Source organism: Zootoca vivipara, chromosome 1 (assembly GCF_963506605.1).
Source record: "Zootoca vivipara chromosome 1, rZooViv1.1, whole genome shotgun sequence".
Lineage (NCBI taxonomy): Eukaryota > Metazoa > Chordata > Lepidosauria > Squamata > Lacertidae > Zootoca > Zootoca vivipara.
This window is the reverse complement of record NC_083276.1, coordinates 45,850,207-45,868,352: the sequence shown is the minus strand read 5'-3', so window position 1 is coordinate 45,868,352 and position 18,146 is coordinate 45,850,207. Positions and strand designations below refer to the sequence as shown.

Genomic DNA, 18,146 nt, shown 5'->3' with positions numbered 1-18,146 from the left:
CGCTCCTCGCTTGCCTCTCCCGACGGCGCGGCGGGTGACAAGGTGTGAGGGAAAGGATGCTGGCCTGAGAGAAGATGTCCACAGGACACAAGCCTCGCTAGGCGAGGAAGCGTCCCGAAGTGACCCTGGACCACTCGCGCGCTCTCTGCCCATCTACCTCTCGGTGTTATCGTGAGTCTAAAAACGAGAGGGGTACGGAGAGGATGTAGCGTTAAATATTTCAATTGGTGGGTATGGATAATCTAAAAGGAGAAATTGGATCATAATAATAGCCTGCAGGCATAGGGGTTCCTGGGACTCCAATTGTTTCATTGCAACCCCCATCTTCCTTGATCAGTATTTGCATTCAGGGAGTAATGGGAACTGCAGGCCAGCAAGATCTGGAGGGCAACAGGTTCCTCATTCCCTCCTCACAAGGCTCATACCTCCCTATTAACAGACTATGAAAATTAGATTTTGCTAATCTCTGAAACGGAACAATTCAGGAAAATTAGAAGATACAGTCAACCATCTACCCACTTTCCTATTCCAGAATATGCTGCAACTATTTTTTTCCGATCATTTATAACCTTTTGTTGTTAAACTCATTTAAATCCATGTGTGATATGCTGTACGTACACTTTCCTTTGAATCACTCCATATGCCATAATAAAATGTGCCAAAACCCCTCTTCATTTCTTTTGCTCATAGCTACTGCTCTGGAAATTGTTTTAATATGTAATTTTAGCTGCCATATAATATAAAAAAGCACATTGAACACTTTCCCGTTTCTAGCTCAAAAGGCTTTATTTTCAAAATTAGCTTTTTTTCCTGACCAGCTGCTTAGCTGCAGTTTCAATCTAGAAGGTGCTCAAAGTGCCCGTTTGTTTTCTGAGTTAGGGTTAAATAGAGAAGGGATTTCCCCCAATGCCATAACCACATCTCTCTTCCCTCTCACCCTCCACCCCACCCACAGACAGCCTGAAGTTGTCTCAAACAAATTTACAATCTGATTTTCACCATTCTATGTACTTTGGTGTCATCTGCAAGCCTGGCTACTTATTGATTATAGATAACTTGGAAAATTAAATAGCACCTGTTCTAATAAGGATCTTTTTGGAGGTGGGGTTTCATTTTTTGTGAAAACTTTCCTGTTTTTCCAACATTTTACTAGTCCAGAAGAAAATCTGTCCTCCTGTTCCATGGCTGCCAAGTTTATTCAGAAGTCTGTGTGTGGGAATGACTCTTAGGATTTTGTTCTATATGACACCTAGCATATCATGCTTAGTAGTAGCAATAGCAGCAAATTCCAGATACTGTAATGTAAAGTTTCAAATGTTACACATGAACTCACCGATCTCCTTGGATTAGGGTGATGGTATGCCTGCTTTGGAAGATGGAACCTGTTTTTTTCTTCTTTTAAAGCCAACAGGGATGTTTATTCAAGATTATCGGATGGTTTAGCTGAGATTCCTGCATTGCAGGGGGTTGAACTAGATGACCCTTGTGGTCCCTTCCAACACTATGATTCTATGATAAGCAGCAGGCAGGTAGCAGAAATTTATCCTGACCTTTTGTCCAGTAAAAGTTGTCCCACCAGTAAGGTAGTACAGCACATCTAGAGATGTGACCTGCTTTGATCACTTTCTTTGTCCTGCTTGGATAGCCAGACAGCTATCAATCTTGTGCAGTAGAACCAGGGCCGGCAACATTAATCTAGACCACGGGTGTCAAACACAAGGTCCGCGGGCCAAATCCGGCCCGCCAGACCTTGTCATGTGGCCCGCTGAGCGCCCCAGCCAGTGGGACCCAGCAGCGGGACCTTGCTGCTGAAGCGCCACGCCGACAAAGCGCCGACAAACAGCTGGGGCCGGGGGGGGTAGAAAGGCGGCTGGAGCAGCGCTGCATGGAGCGCCCCGAGCCACAGCAGGACAAGGAGGAGGCAGCTTGCCGGGTCAGCGCCCGGCAGCGCCGCACGGAGAGTCCCGAGCCTCTGCGACGCAGCAGTGCTCTGTAGCACTTTGAATCCTCCTCCTCCTGCCACGGCTCAGCGCCTGGAAACGGCTGCTGCTGAAGCACAGACAAAGCACCCAGCAGCGCCGCGTGGAGGAGGAGGAGGATTCAAAGTGCTACAGAGCACTGCTGCGTCCCAGAGGCTCGGGACTCTCCGCACGGCGCTGCCAGGCACCGACCCGGCAAGCCTCCGCCTCCTCTTGCCTCACCTCCTCCTCCTCCTGCCACGGCTCAGCCTCATGAACGTGAGCTCAGCAGCAGCTCAGCCTCACGAACGTGCAACTCTGAGGCTTTTACGCACTTCTCCTAAAACGGACACCCGCTGCCTCACGCTGCACAGGAAATGCTTTTTGCCCCTGGGTCTTTCTTTCCCTCTCCTTCCTTCTTTCTTTATCTCTGTCTTCTCTCCCTCTTTTTCTTTCCTTCTTTATTCCTTCTTTCCTACTATTCTTTCTCTCACCTCTTTCCTTCCTCTCTCCCTCCTGCTCCCTCTTTTCTTTCTTTCTTCCTTACTTCCTTCCTTCCTTCCTTCCGTCCTTCCCATCTTTCTTCCTCTCCCTCATTCTTGTTCTTTCTTTCCCTCTACTTCCTTCCTTCTTTCTCCCTTTCCGTCTTCTCTCCCTCTTTCTTTTTCTTTCCTTCTTTATTCCCTTCCTTATTTCCTACTCTTCTTTCTCTCCCCTCTTCCTTCCTCTCTCCCTCCCACTCCCTCTTTTCTTCCTTCCTCCCTCCCTCCCCTCCCTCTCCCTCTCCTCAGAAACATAGGATGCTGCTTTATACTTCTGGCCCTTAAACCCTGGAACCAGGAGAGCAGCTCCAGTGAGTCAACCTCAGCCAGTCCCTTTGGTGAAGGGTGGTGGCTTACTGGCAGAACATCTGTCCTGCATGCAGAAGGACCCCAGCATCTCCAGGTACTAGTAGCTCTGCAAAGGTCCTGCATGAAACCCACCACCCAGTGCAGTTACCAAAAATCATTTTTCAATAAATTGTACAATTGTACAACATTTGAATATCTACTTGCCATTATTCTGACTATGTTTCTGCTTTCAGAGCTAGTTATTACTTTAAAGGTAAAGGTAAACGGACCCCTGACCATTAGATCCAGTCGTGACCGACTCTGGGGTTGCGCGCTCATCTCGCATTATTGGCCGAGGGAGCCGGCGTATAGCTTCCAGGTCATGTGGCCAGCATGACAAAGCCGCTTCTGGCAAACCAGAGCAGCACATGGAAACGCCGTTTACCTTCCCGCTGTAGCGGTTCCTATTTATCTACTTGCATTTTGACGTGCTTTCGAACTGCTAGGTTGGCAGGAGCTGGGACCAAGCAACGGGAGCTCACCCCATCACAGGGATTCGAACCGCCGACCTTCTGATCAGCAAGCCCTAGGCTCAGTGGTTTAACCACAGCGCCACCTGGGTCCCAGTTATTACTTACATTATAACAAAAAAAACGGTAATAATTGAATGCAGTGACAATAATTTATGATAATAAAAAGTGGACACATAGTCCTACAGATACAACCGGCCCTTTGAGGGTGACCAAACTGCTGATGCGGCCCCTGATGAATTTGAGTTTGACACCTCTGATCTAGACAACTTGATGTTTGTGGCTTCATAAAAACATCATTTGACTTAAAAGGAGCTTACCAGTGTAATTCTTCGCACTCCATCTTCCTATTATTTGGGGCAATGCTAATTACATAAAAGGCTCAACTTTTTATATATTATTTCTTGCCTTGACGTTAACCATAATAAACAGGTCAAATTACAAAAGCCGAAGACAATATGATAAGTTAATTATGTGGCCAAGATGATAAGTGCAACTTATTCTCTCACCAACTTTAATTAGAGGGTAATATGGGATAGTCAGGAATAAATTTAAAATATAAGTTCAAAAACCAGAGTACCTGAGTTTATTTCAACATTACACTGTACTGTTACGAAAAATTAACAAAGGTAAAGCTTTTTCTATATATAAAGCAGTATGGACTCAAAAGCTTATAAAGAGGGTGACTGTTCCAATTATGTTATTTACTGAGATAGTTATCAAGAAGATTTTGAAATTTCAGCCTACATTTCACTTCCAATTATATGGATTCTGTAAAACAGTTTTGAAAATATTTTCATCTACTGCCAACACCATTCTTCAAAGCCCAAAGCATAACCTGCTCATTTCTTCACATAATCCTGCCACACATTTGTTATTCTGTAGAACACGTAAGAATGAGGGGTAAAAGGAAGATAATAATCAAGGAATTGGCTAGTTTTGCATTTGTTTTTTCTTGATGGTCTTCTTTCCTGAGGCATCCTTTTCCAAGGTCTAAGCTTCTTAAAAGAAATACAGCCTTCAATATTAAAATAGGGGAAAGGCTAAACTATTTTTTCCTGTATTTAACTAAAGGTTTGCAGCTAGCAGGTTTGTAAACAGTGCAAAAGGAAAGAGCCTTGAAATGTCAAAAGTCCACCACTCAGTTGTCATTCCTTTCCTTGCTGTATTGCAGTTTAAGAGTATAATCTTCCCTTCTCTCATTGCAGTCTCATCCGTTTCTCTGGTGGTCCTTTGGTGCTAGTGCTCTGTTGGGTGATCTTAGCCGTGTCCTTCTCCTCTTGTTTTGTAGCTTCAGGGGTTGGCTCTGGCTCCTTCTTGATCTGATCCACTGGAAACATAAAATAAAAAAATCCAACTCTAACAGCTTTACATATGTGATTCTGCCGTAAGATTATTTTCCAATGCAAAACTGCCAGAATAAAGCAACCACAACAACAACAACAATTTATTATTTATACCCCGCCCATCAGGCTGGGTTTCCCCAACCACTCTGGGTGGTTTCCAGCAAAATATTAAATACAATAACTCGAATTGCTGCATTCAGATTTTCAATCCTACTGGAGAATAATAGTTTCCTGCACCCAGAATGTTTATAAATATTAATAAAAGTGGTGGGTTTTTTTTAGGGTCCCAGCACTGGGGACCTCACTCTCTCTTCCCCCACTCACTCTCTATAGTGAACATGACCTTAGTGGCAATATTCTCATAAGCCTCAGCTGAAAAGAAAACTGCAGTGTCTTTGGATTTGGTTCTGTTTAAAAACAATGACTGAATTCTCACCTGGAATGGGTTTTTCTCCAGACTTTTGCTGTGAAGAAGAGCAAAAAGAAAAACAGTCACTAATTTAAAAAAATACATGCATCTGGCTTTGGCACAATCTTGCTATTGTCCTACTAATAACTGCTGCCTTATATAAAAAACAATTTACTGTATATTCCTGCTTATAAGACTACTTTTTAACCCAGGAAAATCTTCTCAAAAGTCGGGGGTCGTCATACACCAGGTCGTATTTCTTATACGGTGAGTATATCCCAAACTCTATATTTTAACTGGAAAAGTTGGGGGTCGTCTTATACGCCCAGTCGTCTTATATGCCGGAATATACAGTAGTTTTTTTTAAAAAAAAAATTCAAGTACAGCATGTCAATTACACAACCTCTTATCTATGTATATCTATGTATATGCTTGTTGACACACTCAAATAATAGGTTTGTGAGGCAGAACTTAATCTTGCAGAAGCCAAATCTATAGCCTTGTGCAATGGCTTTCATTACACAAGATTTCCAAAGTATTGCTCAGGAAAGTCAAATTATATCACTTTTAATAATCACACTTTTAAAAATCAAGTAACATATGAAACCAGCTAACAAGAGACCCCCTGGGTATAGGGCGGTATATAAATTCAGTAAATAAATAAATAGGCTGAAGATGCCAACCATAACAGATGCCAATCTTTAGGCTTGAATGACAGCTCTAATACCTACAGTACAGTACTGATGTATTATCAGTTAAAGTGTGAGCCCAACTAATACCTGCACAAACTTTGGAGGAAATTTTTGCCTCAGATCTAGGAGTAATGCATCTACACGTTGTCTCTGGAAAATGGAACTTGGTTCTTCCTTTTTTTTGGCTTTGGGTTTGGCTTTATCTGAAAATAATTTAGAGATTGTAATGAAGCATCCCATCAGAACATAAACTTTTAACTTTCTTTTATCTGTCCATTCATTTACAGAATAAAGCTTCTTGTCTTCCTTTGTTTGTTTGTTAGTTTTGCAGTAGAAGTTAACCTTTAATTTTCCACAACTTCTCAGAAAGGTTTCTCCTTTCTGTTTACTTGATATCTTCCCTAAGCTCCTTCAGTTGATTTGGTATCGTATCCCTGCAGAATTAATGTAAGCTTTCACTACCACCAACAGTGCCCCATCCTACATGCCCAGACACCTAAAATGACATTGTGTTGACACCATTACTTTTCTGGAATGTTTTAACTCTTTCCAACTCCTGAGGTGCATTCATTCATTCATAAACCAGCAGAACAGGCATTTCAGAGAAGTCAACACACCAAGCCCAAGCCCACAATTTCTGTCAAAGGAGAAAGAGCATATATTTTAAAGCCTAGAATGCTACCTCGTTCCTCTTGATCTTTGAAATGCCACCAATAGCCTTTCGAAGGGTGATAGCGGCAGTAGGACATGGCTTCTTCAAAAGCTGACTGGATTCCATGTACTGCACTGAGCTTGAAAAAAAATAAGTTTGTAACAAGATACATGATTTCCCACATTGTGCTATATTTTAGCCAGCCAAACCGGCCAACTCACAAAATAAATGTCATTATACAGGTTGTCCAGTACTCTGAGTTTGGGGTGGAATCTCCCTGTACCTTCATGCACAGAGGCTGGAAGATTGGGAGGGGAGTTGAATAATGATACCATTGAGCCAGATCTTTCACTTAGGAGGTGGGAACACATGGAGTAAAGGCAAGGCAGTCTGCACATGCTCTGAAGTAATTTTCTACTACAGTGGTACCTTGGGTTACAAACAGCTCGGATTACAAACACTTCGGGTTACAGACTCCTCTAACCCAGAAGTAGTACCTCGGGTTAAGAACTTTACCTTAGGATGAGAACAGAAATTGTGCGGTGGCAGCGGGAGGCCCCATTAGCTAAAGTGGTACCTCAGGTTAAGAACGGTTTCAGGTTAAGAACGGACCTCCGAAACGAATTAAGTTTGTAACCAGAGGTACCACTGTACATATACCTCTTCAGTGACCAAATATCTCCATCTTCTGAAGATAGGCAGTTGGTAACCATTGAGAGGGACTTCTGAGATGTGGTACCCCACTTTGGGAACACTCCCTCTAAGGGAGGAAAAACCTATTCTGATACAGGGCATATTCAACCTTAAACTTAAGAACAAGACACCATTCAAAAGTTAACAGTCCAGAACAACAGTAAATCATCTTACTTCCTACAACACAAATGTTTTTCGCAAAAGGTGGAGATCCTTTTTTCACACATTTTGCCCCCAAACCTGAGGACAAACAGGGGAACAGGAAAAAACCCTAAGCACTTGCACTGGTAATACCTTTATTATAAGAATACAGGAAATAGACTTACCACTCTAGAGTTTACAACTGACCCCAAGTCAGGGGCTTGATAAATCACTCCAGCAATAATGTAATAATCAGCCAGTGGGGTAACTATAAAAGAAAAGCACAACATTAGTCTACTCTAAATGAACAACTGGCATTGCAAGTGTATTTGGTAGATCGGTCATGGGACATTCAAGCCTACTATCCAAAATCTAGCAGAGTGCCTAATTTCTCTCATATGTGTATCACACACACACACACACACACGTGTGTATCACACACACATGGCCCAGTAGGGCTCAGTTTGTGAGGGCTCAGTCTTCTTCCACTTTTCTTACTTTTGAAGCAAGCAATGGGGAGAAAAACTCAATGGTTAGAGCAAATCTCAACCCATGGTTAAAACATGAAGAAAGCCTGGGGGAGGGGATTGAATGTCTTTTTCCTCATGCTTTATTGCCAGTCCAACACTTGAGCAAAATAACACGGGGAAAGAAAACATTTTGAGACTGTACAGTAATACCTCCACATCCGCCTCATCTAGTGTCCATTCCGGTGAATGTCCGCGGCAAACCCAGAAGTACCGGAACAGGTTACTTCTGGGTATGCCGCTTGCGCATGCAGAGAAGCACTAAATCGCACTTTGCACATGCACAGAAATGCAAACTGCTCCGCACACAGACACGGCGCTTTGTCCTGTGTCCTTTTTGGCTAGCGACCGGGGGTCCAGAATGGATCCTGGTCACAAAACAAGGTACGACTGTACAGGCAAGCCTCAACCTGAGGTGCATATCAAGAACAAGGGAGAGGAGTATTTTTAAAGGGAAAACATCCACCTAGGGTAGCCCCCTCCTATGCTTTCATCACATATCCATCCATATTAATATTGTCTCCAAGATCTCCTACATGGTGAAGATACATGGTGTCTTTTCATGCCTTTACCTTTTTATTAAAATACCTTTTTATTTTCCCCAGGCCTTTAAAAAATTCAGCTTTTTTTTTAGTCTGCTCTTGGCAATATTGCCATGCTGCATTTTGCTTTTGTTCTTTTATCCTTGTTACTTACTAGTATTATTATTATTATTATTATTATTATTATTATTATTATTACCGGTATTGCTTTTATTCTTTTATTATGCAATTGCACTATCTGCCCTGAGAATTTTTAAACGTAATAATTTTATTTATACCCCGCCCTCCCCAGTCAGAACCGGGCTAAGGGCCTCTCACACCAATAAAATTACAATAAAAGATAAAAAAGCAATTAATTAAAATACAGATTAAAATACAATATTAAAATTTAAAATGCAGCCTCATTTTAAGTAGTCCATAAATCCAGCCATGAGGGAGGAAAGCACAGGGGTCAGACTAAGTCCAACCCAAAGGCCAGGCAGAACAGCTCTGTCTTGCAGGCCCTGCGGAAAGATGACAAGGAGAGGCACTCCAGATCAAGAGGAAGATTTATGGGGACGTTGGACTGGATAAAAAACCCACACAGGAAGAACGATTATGTGTTAAATCTTGTTTGATGCCTATCTCAGAAGCTGTGACAAAAGAGAGAAGAAAACATCTAGAGGGACTTTTGGAAAAGATCGGGACTATAATGGACTATGAGCAAGATTTTGATATCAGGATTAGGATGGCAGTGCGAACAGTTATCTAGAATCCCCATTTTGAAGCATGGGAAGCCTAAAAAAATTATGATTTGGCATATTATTTGGCTTAATTGATATGTATGTGTATAATTTGAAATAATTGAAATAATTGAATTGTGTTTTAATTGGAAAATTTAATAAAAAGTATTTAAAAAATATATAAATAAAAACATAAGACTGCAAATAGGCATGTTTTTATCAGCACTATTTGCCTTTTGCCACAAGGGGGCATTCTTTTATTATCTCAAAAAGGAAATTAGACCATAAAGCAAAATTCAGGAAGAAAATGTAACAGCAAAGTGAATTCTGGGAGCTAACATTTCTACCTATGCTTCTGTGAACAGGAAAACAAAAGCAGGTGGAGCATTCGGGGCCCAGCACCTAAACATAGGATTCTCATTTCTTTCCACTCCACCCCTCAAAAAAGGCACAAGCTGATATGAGGAATTGGAGGTGGAATATGCACCTTCTGTATGCCAATTCCTCCCCGTTTGCTCAAGTTATGAGCGCTACAGAGGTAGGTTAACTTGATCAATCAAGCAGAATGGAAAGCCTGGATGGGGATATGCAAATGAGGATATGCAGAGACCTCTTGTTCTTCATAAACACCAAATCACTTCCTGTATGTGCACTGAGGGAAGGTTGGAGAATATAGCTTTGCTTAGCCCTGTGAAGATTCCTCTGTATGTGAGCACTGCATCTGTACAGGGAAGCAATGTACCTATCCTTTTTTGTTGTTTCCATCTTGTCCTCCACAAAATACTGTACAAATCCTTACCATGCGTCGGACTCTGTCTTTGCTGCTTACGAATAATGAAGAGAATTGGCTCTTGTGCATGTAAAAGGATATATTCCACTCCAACCATTTGACTGAAAGAATAGAGACAAGACTGAACAAGGAGATAAGACTACTATTTATTGTACAGGCTAAAGAAGCCACCTGAAAGTACAAGCCTCCCACTGACAGATCACACCTATAGCATCATAGAATTGTAGAATTAGAAGAGACTCAAAGGGTCATCTAGTGCACACTTGCAAGTGTGCCCCCTCTTGGACCAAATCATGTAATAAATTGTCTTAAAAGGTAAAGGTACCCCTAACTGTTAGGTCCAGTCGCGGACGACTCTGGGGTTGCGTGCTCATCTTGCTCCATAGGCTGAGGGAGCTGGCGTTTGTCCAAAGACAGCTTCCGGGTCATGTGGCCAGCATGACTAAACCGTTTCTGGCGCAACAGAACACCATGATGGAACCCAGAGCGCACGGAAACACTGTTTACCTTCCTGCCAGAGCGGTACCTATTTATCTACTTGCATTTTGACGTGCTTTCAAACTGCTAGGTGGGCAGAAGCTGGGATTCAAAATTGTCCCAGATCCTAGTAATTTTCTGACAGTCACCTGATGGATCTATTTGCTCTTAATCTATCGGGTTTCATACTGCTGTCCTGAATAAATTTTTCACCAGCTGGACTCCCACCAAATTCATCGACAGCTTAACAGCACCATGGGATGATTTAACATAGTGTTCATGTTTGGATTTGATTAGTGTGGTTATTGGATTCTGACTCTCTGCAGGTTTGGAGATGCAACACTATAAAGGATCCCAGCCACAAATTGTACCAACAAGGACTTCATTAGGAAATTTCAGAATATTCAAAAAAAAAGAGTTATCTTATTGTAAAGCATTTTCAGAGCAAATAGAAATAAAGGAGAAAGGGGGTTTCAAGGTAACTGCTTACTAATGAGACCACTTAAATTGTTCTATAGGCTCTATTTCCGATGTAAAAAAGAAACAGTGCTTCCTTCCTTCATTAGTATGTCTTTCCCAATAAATATATTTGTTCATTGTTTATTTTGAATATACTTAATAAAGCTATCCTTTAACAGCAATAGAAAAAAATATCCAAAACAGTTATGATGCTCTTCATTTTGAAATGAATTTTAATTTAACATTAATTAAAGCAATCTTTTATAGCTCCAACTTTAGTTGATGGTAAAATATGCAAACAACTGTGTTGCAGAGCATTCTATAATCAACAGGAAAGTTGACAATTTCTCATATGCATGGAACACAGTATCTTAGTCATTCAACATCTACGGTACCATTTCAAACAGAATAAGAAACTTTCAGAAGACCACCAGTTAATAGGCATTTCTCTAATCTTACATAAGCCAGAATCATTGAACCCATATTTCATCCATAGCACAAAACAAATTGGGTAACTGTCTTCTGCTTATATAAAAGGGCAGGGCAAGCAGTTTAAGTGAACCAGCTGTCAAGGCAAAATAGGGACAAAGAGAAGGGAAAAGTTCTATCATCTCTGGCTTTAGTACCTCAATTACTGGTAGTGTTTACTTTTCACAGGTGACAACTACTATTCTAAACCTTGTTTTATAACCGCAAGGGGAAACATAGTCTCAACAGCCCAGATCCTCCTCTCTCCCCACTCCAGCAGACCAATTGTGAAAGGTGGGCTGGACTATCCTTCTGTCAATCATGTGGTGTCATAATTACATCAGGTGACTGGTGGGTGTTTAAGTCCCTTGCATAACGCTTCCAAAGCATGTGACAACCAGGTGGCTGTCAGGCACTTGGAAAGAGCTGCACTAGGAGCTTTGCCACCACTTCTCACACTCCAAGCAAAGAGCTAGCAAAATGCTTCACACAGCAGTTTCCAATCACCCATCAGCCAGCTGGTTGTCAGGAAACGGGAAACTGCTGCAGAACAGGGCTTGCAGGCATAACATATATATGAAGAGAGCTGCAGCATTTGGCCATGGTGTGCCTAAAACAAATAGCACCAAATAGGGAGACCTGCTGGGATGAATCAGGTCTGTAGGCTGGACATTCCCTATTCCTGTTTTATAGGATTACTTTACCAATGTTTAGCAGTAACTTACTTTAGGTGATCCAGCGATAGCCTTTGCATTTTGACCATTTCATTGTTGCACGTTCGATCATAGAATGGGTTGCTACGCTCTGAAAAATAATCCAACACACTTCCACTGTTTAATATTGGAATCCAAGCACTATCGACCCAGGAAATTCCCAGGAGGTTATCTGGAGGAGAAAGAGAAATGTATGATTAGCACAAGTACTGTATAGTTACAATAGTGAAAGTCTTCATCAGTGTGAGAGATTGTGTCTCACTGGTCAACTACTGCCCACTTTAAGCCAGGCAGCCCTGGTCAATAAAGTGCTGGTCCACCACTATCACCTGCTTCAATGGGTGCTTGGAGTTCAGAGTATGGCAGGATCCCCATGGACTTGCTCTATGGGGAACTGGTTTCAAGCACCAGGAAGTTGGCAGACTTTCTCTAAAGGGTAGTCGATCTCTCAACTTTGTACAAAACTTTTGTTGTTGTTGGGTGAGTGTTCTACAGGTGTTCTGTAGCCCTCTTCCAGAATCACTGTGGGTGACTCCTTTCCTGCCATTCCTTCCCTTGATTTTTTTACACCACTGACACCTGGTTCAGACTCACGGGCTCTTTTCCTCACTAAAACTTTTTCAATTGACATTTGCTTTTTCCGATATTTTAAAATTTGTCTAAAGTGAGACATAGCATTATCATTGAAAGTGTTAGTAGCATGACTTACAGCAGCTTTATCAGGGTGATATTTTTCAACAAAAAATTGCACTTCAACCCATTTTGCACACATTTCTTTGATCAGTGCAGTAGAAACACTTTCTCTTCTCTCCTCCTCCTCCGAAGACAATTCCTCAGTTGCCGCCTGTTGCTGCTCCACCTGAATGTTTTGAAGTTCTTCTGTGATGAGTTCAGTCTTGTGTTCCTCCACTGACTGCTCCACATCATCACTACTCACTTCCCAGCCCATGGACTTTCCCAGAGGCACAATATCCTCAACAATAGGAGCATCCTCTTCAACATCCTCAAATACATGTTCAGGGACAAGCTTCTGGCCACAATTTCTTCCATGCTGACATCATTGTTCTGTGAGACACATCCCTCCATGCTTTTTCTATGAGATGTAAGCAATGTAGGATATTGAAATGATTCTTCCAGAACTCTCTGAGGGTTAGCTCTGTGTCCAAGGTCACCTCAAAGCACCTTTGAACAGTGCTTTGGTGTAAAGTTTCTTAAAATTAGATATGATCTGCTGGTCCATGGGCTGGATGAGAGGAATCGTGTTGGGGGGCAATAACTTTACATTGATAAAACTGAACTCTTCCATCAACTCCTTCAATGCTAGAGGGTGAGCTGGAGCATTATCCATAACAAGCAGGCACTTCATTTGAAGATTATAGTTTTGGAGGTATTTTTTTTACACTTGGCCCGTACACTTCATGAACCCACTCAATAAAAAATTGCCTGGTTACCCAAGCTTTGCTGTTTGCCCTCCACATCACATGCAATTTGCTTTTTGTGACATTGTTTTTCTTAAATACCCTGGGGTTCTCCAAAGGCTTCAACATAAAATCTCCACTTGCATTACCACAAAATAAAAGGGTTAGCCTGTCTTTCATGGGCTTGTGTCCTGGCAAGGATTTCTCCTCCTTTGTTATGTAGGTCCTCTGGCATTTTTCCCAAAAGAGGTCTGTCTCATCACAGTTGAAAACTTGTTGGGGAACGAAACCCTGTGACTTAACAATCTTTAAATTCCAAAACAAATTGCTCGGCGTCTAATTTGTTGGCACTGGCAGCTTCACCATGTCTCACCACACTGTGTATGCCACTTCCCCTCTTATCAAACCACCCTCTGCTTGCCTTGAAACTCTCACCCTCAGCACTTGTTCCAGGGGTGTTTCTGATGAGGTCAGCATGCAAATGTAAAGCTTTTTCACAAATTATGCTCTCAGAAATGCTGTCACCGGCCAACTGTTTTTCAGTTATCCATATTAAAAGCAATTTCTCCATTTCTTCAATTCTCTGTGTTCGTTGCTTTGTGAGTGTCTTAACACCCTTTGCAACACTGGCTCCCTTAATGACATTCTTATTTTTATGACGGTACAAATTGTAGATTTGGGCATACCAAACTGCATTGCCAGATCACTTACACTTTCATGCTTGGAAAGAATTTCCTTCTTCACCTCTATTGTTGTTCTGTTAATGATTCTCTTGGCTTTGCAGATTTTATCCATTTCTCACAGCAAGGGGTGATTGGCAGAGGGCTTCTGAGATGACATGAACACAGACTGATTGCACACAGTCACCAAATAAGCCCAAATATCACCTCCATGTTGTGTGGGTGCTCAGGACTCAACAGTTGACAGCTAGGCCTCAGGATCAGCAGAAGCCATGTGGCATGTTCAACTTCTGAGGTGTGTTTGAAAACTGAAGCATTTACTTCCAGGTGTACGGTGTTCGTAAACCAAAATGTTCGTCAACTGAGACATTTGAAAACCGAAGTACCACTGTACATTGTTTCAGCAATCTTTTAGAAAGCATACCTAGATGCTTAGGAAACCATGATTAATGCTGCATAAATAGTGGTATGAATAATGCATATGCTGCATCAATAATATGCTGCTCAAACTCTTGCATAAAGCAGAGGCAAGCAAAGAGATGGTCATATTATTATGTAAATGTGCCTTCCTCCATTCTACTTCTATAGAGAAAGGTTTCTCTCAATGCAGCAATTTACCTTCTTTCATAAAAGCAGGTTAAAATGTGGGAATTAATGAAACCACAGATGCCACAGATTCAGCAATACCTATCCTCAATAATTTTTTAGTGTTATATCTGTTCACTATGGGCTTCTACCCATAGTACAAACTAAAATACAGGAACACATCAAAAAGTCACGCCTTTATCTTCAAGTGCAATTCAAAAGGGGGGGAAGCATTCCCACATTAGGGAATATCAGTGGAAACAATGGAACCTTTCCTGTGAAAATAATTAATAAACACAAACACAGCAAATCCAGAAGTGAGTGTTCTGGTGTGCAAATGTTCTTTGAAACCCAAACATCTGACGCAGCTTCCAAATGGCTGCAGGAGCTTCCTGTAGCCAATCAGAAGCCGCGCCTTGGTTTCCGGACATTTTGGAAGTAGAACAGATTTCCCAAACAGATTCTGTTCGACTTTCGAGGTACGAATGTAATCATTCTCTTTGAGGTGTCAGAAATTCTGTTTTAATCATTTCAAAAATAAACATTTACCTTAATGCCTCAAAGTTGTCTGCACTTCAGGTTATTCTTATAACAGCATTTGTTAAGTCTAGAAAAAATGAGGCAAAATGGGAACGTGCCACCCCACCCCACTGGTGTCCCACCCAGTGTTAGAAACTCAGATATATAAGCTAATCGCCAAACCTGGGTTGCGTTTGCCACAATGGTATGTCTAGGCGTCATCCCCCCCCCGCCCCCCGTGGAGATGACGGTGATGATGATTCATTTCATTTCTATACAGCTTTATAATTTTTTTAAAAATATCTCAAAGTAGTTTACAAAACACTAAAACATTTTTTAAAATCCAGAACAAAAACAAATTCAAGCTTCAAGGAAAGTATTTCAGATCCTTCTCTAAGTGACATTTTGTCTTCCCCATATTTATTTGCCTACTTAATTTATATACCTGCCCCAAAGCAGAAGTACTCTAGGAAGCCAGTGTGGTGTTGTGGTTAGAGTGTTGGACTAGGACCTGGAATATCAGGGTTCAAAGCCCCACTCAGTCATGAAGCTCACTGGGTGATCTTGGGCCAGTCACAGCCTCTTAATCTACCTCACAGGGTTGTTGTAGGTATTAACTGAGGAGTAGGGGGAAACCATGTATTCCTTGAGAAAAAAAAGTTGGGGTATAAATGTAATAAATAAGCTCTTTTGCTTACCTGCTTAAGAAAGGGGAGGCAGTGAGATGGAGATGTCAGTTGCCAACCTGGCACCCAGATATGTGCCAGGTCGTAATTGGACCCACGCTAGTCGCAAATGGATATTAATAATAACAATAAATCTCATGGGGGGGTACCTAGACATTCTGTTCTGGCAACCGTAACCTAGGTTTAAGGTGCTAATTGGCAATTAGCTTATATATCTGAGTTTATAACACTGCAGGCAACATGCAACTCTAGGTAGAAACTCAAGGATATCTATAGTCCATCTGTAATGAAATGAAACTGAGAAGAGTACAAACTCAGAAATCCTTTCTGATCCAGTTTCTGTCTTTTTTGAAGTCATCTGAATCTGGTGACTATTGACACAGTGTGGAGTAGTGAACACGTTATTCTCTATGAAAGACCTGTTTCTTTTGAATTTGTCCTGAACCTCCTGGCAATATCATTAGGTGATCCCGAGTTGTAATGTTACAGTATCAGCGTCTTTCCTTCTCTTGTTTTGTCTACTCTCGACAACAGAATAATGTTTATAATTTCAAAAGCCCCCAAACCACTAATACCGCTTCTAATCTCAGCCGCAGATCGGCGCAACGTTACAATGTCTTTGGGCGCAGGACTTATTGGGAGTCTTATAAAAACAACAACGACACTTGATTCCACTGCGTCTTTTTAAAAAATAATAACTGGAATTACTTTTATTCTGCGACCCCCACAAAGGTTTCGTCCACTCCCTCCTTCCCAGCCCTATCGAGACGACAAACGCCGCTCGCCCCTGCTTTCTGCATCTGCCTCAGGGGCCCTGGTGGACATGGATGGCAAAATGGAGACACACGGGACGGGAAGGGAGCCGGGAGTCAGTGGCCTTTCCTTAAACAAGGTGCCTAAGGAGCTATAGTAAAGCAACAGTATCCAGTCTCCATTACCTCGTATGTCCACCGCCGCCATGGCTTCAGCGCCGCGCGTCGCATCCGCCCCGGCGCAATTCTATGACCTCACTGCACCATAGAGAGACGTTGCCTAGGATGGCAAGCCTCGGAGATGAGGCGAAGCGAATGGCTAGAGCGGCGACGAGAGAGCCGAGCGTGGAGTATGCGTAGTTGTCCCTTCAGCGACTGGAGGAGTAATCCTTTTGGGGTCCCAGAAGGATTGCGCACCCCTGATGGGCGCTAAAAAGCAAAGTGGGTGAAATATAATTTTAGGAGTGAAAAGTAAAGGGTGTCTTTTTAAGGACATTTAAAAAGTCTAAGGGTGCGATTCTAGCTCCACACACGGGAATAAGTCCCATTGGGTATCAATAGGATTTACCTCTTGAGTCGACGTGGTTAGGATTGCGCTGAAAAGTAAATCAGATACACACACCAGCGCTTCAAATGCAACACATATGAAGTATACCGTTGCATAGTTGGTTGTAAATCTAACCCGCCAAAAAACAAAAGGCCAACGTGTATGCTTTTAACAGCACACTTAGTTGGTCTCAAAGGTGCTACTGGAAGGAATTTTTTTTATTTTTTGTTTCGACTACGTCAGACCAACACGGCTACCTACCTGTAACTACAGAAACCAGGTTTTGGGGCATGGAAATAAGGACTGGGGGTGGGGTGGCGTTTCTCATGTCTGCTAAATTTCAAACATGGTAAGGTTGAAGTAAAAAAAGCAGAAATTCATGAACAAAAAAAATTGGCAACCTTAATTACAGAGGTGGATTGAGGGCAGCACGACTGATTTGGTTGCACTGGGCACGGAGCCGCAGGGGGGCCACTACTATGATGAAGAATGAGAGGTGGGCTGAAATTTGAGGCTCCAAGGTCTGCCACTCTAATTACAAGCTATTTAATCTTGAGCCCAATACCCGACAAAAATGTGCTATGGAGCCCATTGAAATCATGCACCCTAAACTAGTTGGCTGGGCTTAGTTGCTTGTGGTCTGACCTCTGTTCTTTTAGGATACATTCTTGAGAGATTACAGTGAGATGTCTTTCTCAAAAATAAGTTCCACTGAGTTAAGTTGGGTACATTCCAATATAAGTGGATATAGGATTGCAGCCTTGGAATGGATTGTCTGTTGCTTAACACCTGTAACTTCACAATTTTTTTCTCAAAAGTTGCACACATACTTTCCCCGCACCCGTATGCATTTCATCAAGTGTTTATAGGTTGTTGTTGTCGTCTAGTCGTTTAGTCGTGTCTGACTCTTCATGACCCCATGGACCAGAGCACGCCAGGCACTCCTGTCTTCCACTGCCTCCCGCAGTTTGGTCAAACTCATGTTGGTGGCTTCAAGAACACTGTCCAAC

The 18,146-nt window shown here is 42.1% G+C and overlaps 1 protein-coding gene across 1 annotated transcript; it reads right to left on the bottom strand.

Annotated features, from left to right (window-relative positions):
* Window positions 1–3,821: 3,821 nt before the first annotated feature.
* Window positions 3,822–16,835, bottom strand: MED6 (mediator complex subunit 6). The gene is made up of 8 exons (XM_035113287.2): window positions 16,776–16,835; window positions 11,962–12,121; window positions 9,842–9,933; window positions 7,437–7,519; window positions 6,448–6,556; window positions 5,853–5,968; window positions 5,101–5,128; window positions 3,822–4,648 (listed from the first exon to the last, which is right to left on the bottom strand). The coding sequence occupies exons 1-8, from the start codon at window positions 16,795–16,797 to the stop codon at window positions 4,518–4,520; spliced, it is 741 nt and encodes a 246-aa protein (XP_034969178.1). The 5' UTR covers window positions 16,798–16,835; the 3' UTR covers window positions 3,822–4,517.
* Between the last annotated feature and the right edge of the window lie 1,311 nt (window positions 16,836–18,146).

Excerpts from the sequence above, each read along its gene's own strand:
- MED6 (XM_035113287.2), bottom strand. The coding sequence starts at position 16,797 with ATGGCGGCGGTGGACATACGAG. Across the intron at positions 12,122-16,775 it reads GGCGGCGGTGGACATACGAG|ATAACCTCCTGGGAATTTCC; the intron begins GTAATGGAGACT and ends TTTCTCCTCCAG. Across the intron at positions 7,520-9,841 it reads AAGACAGAGTCCGACGCATG|TTACCCCACTGGCTGATTAT; the intron begins GTAAGGATTTGT and ends TTTCTTTTATAG.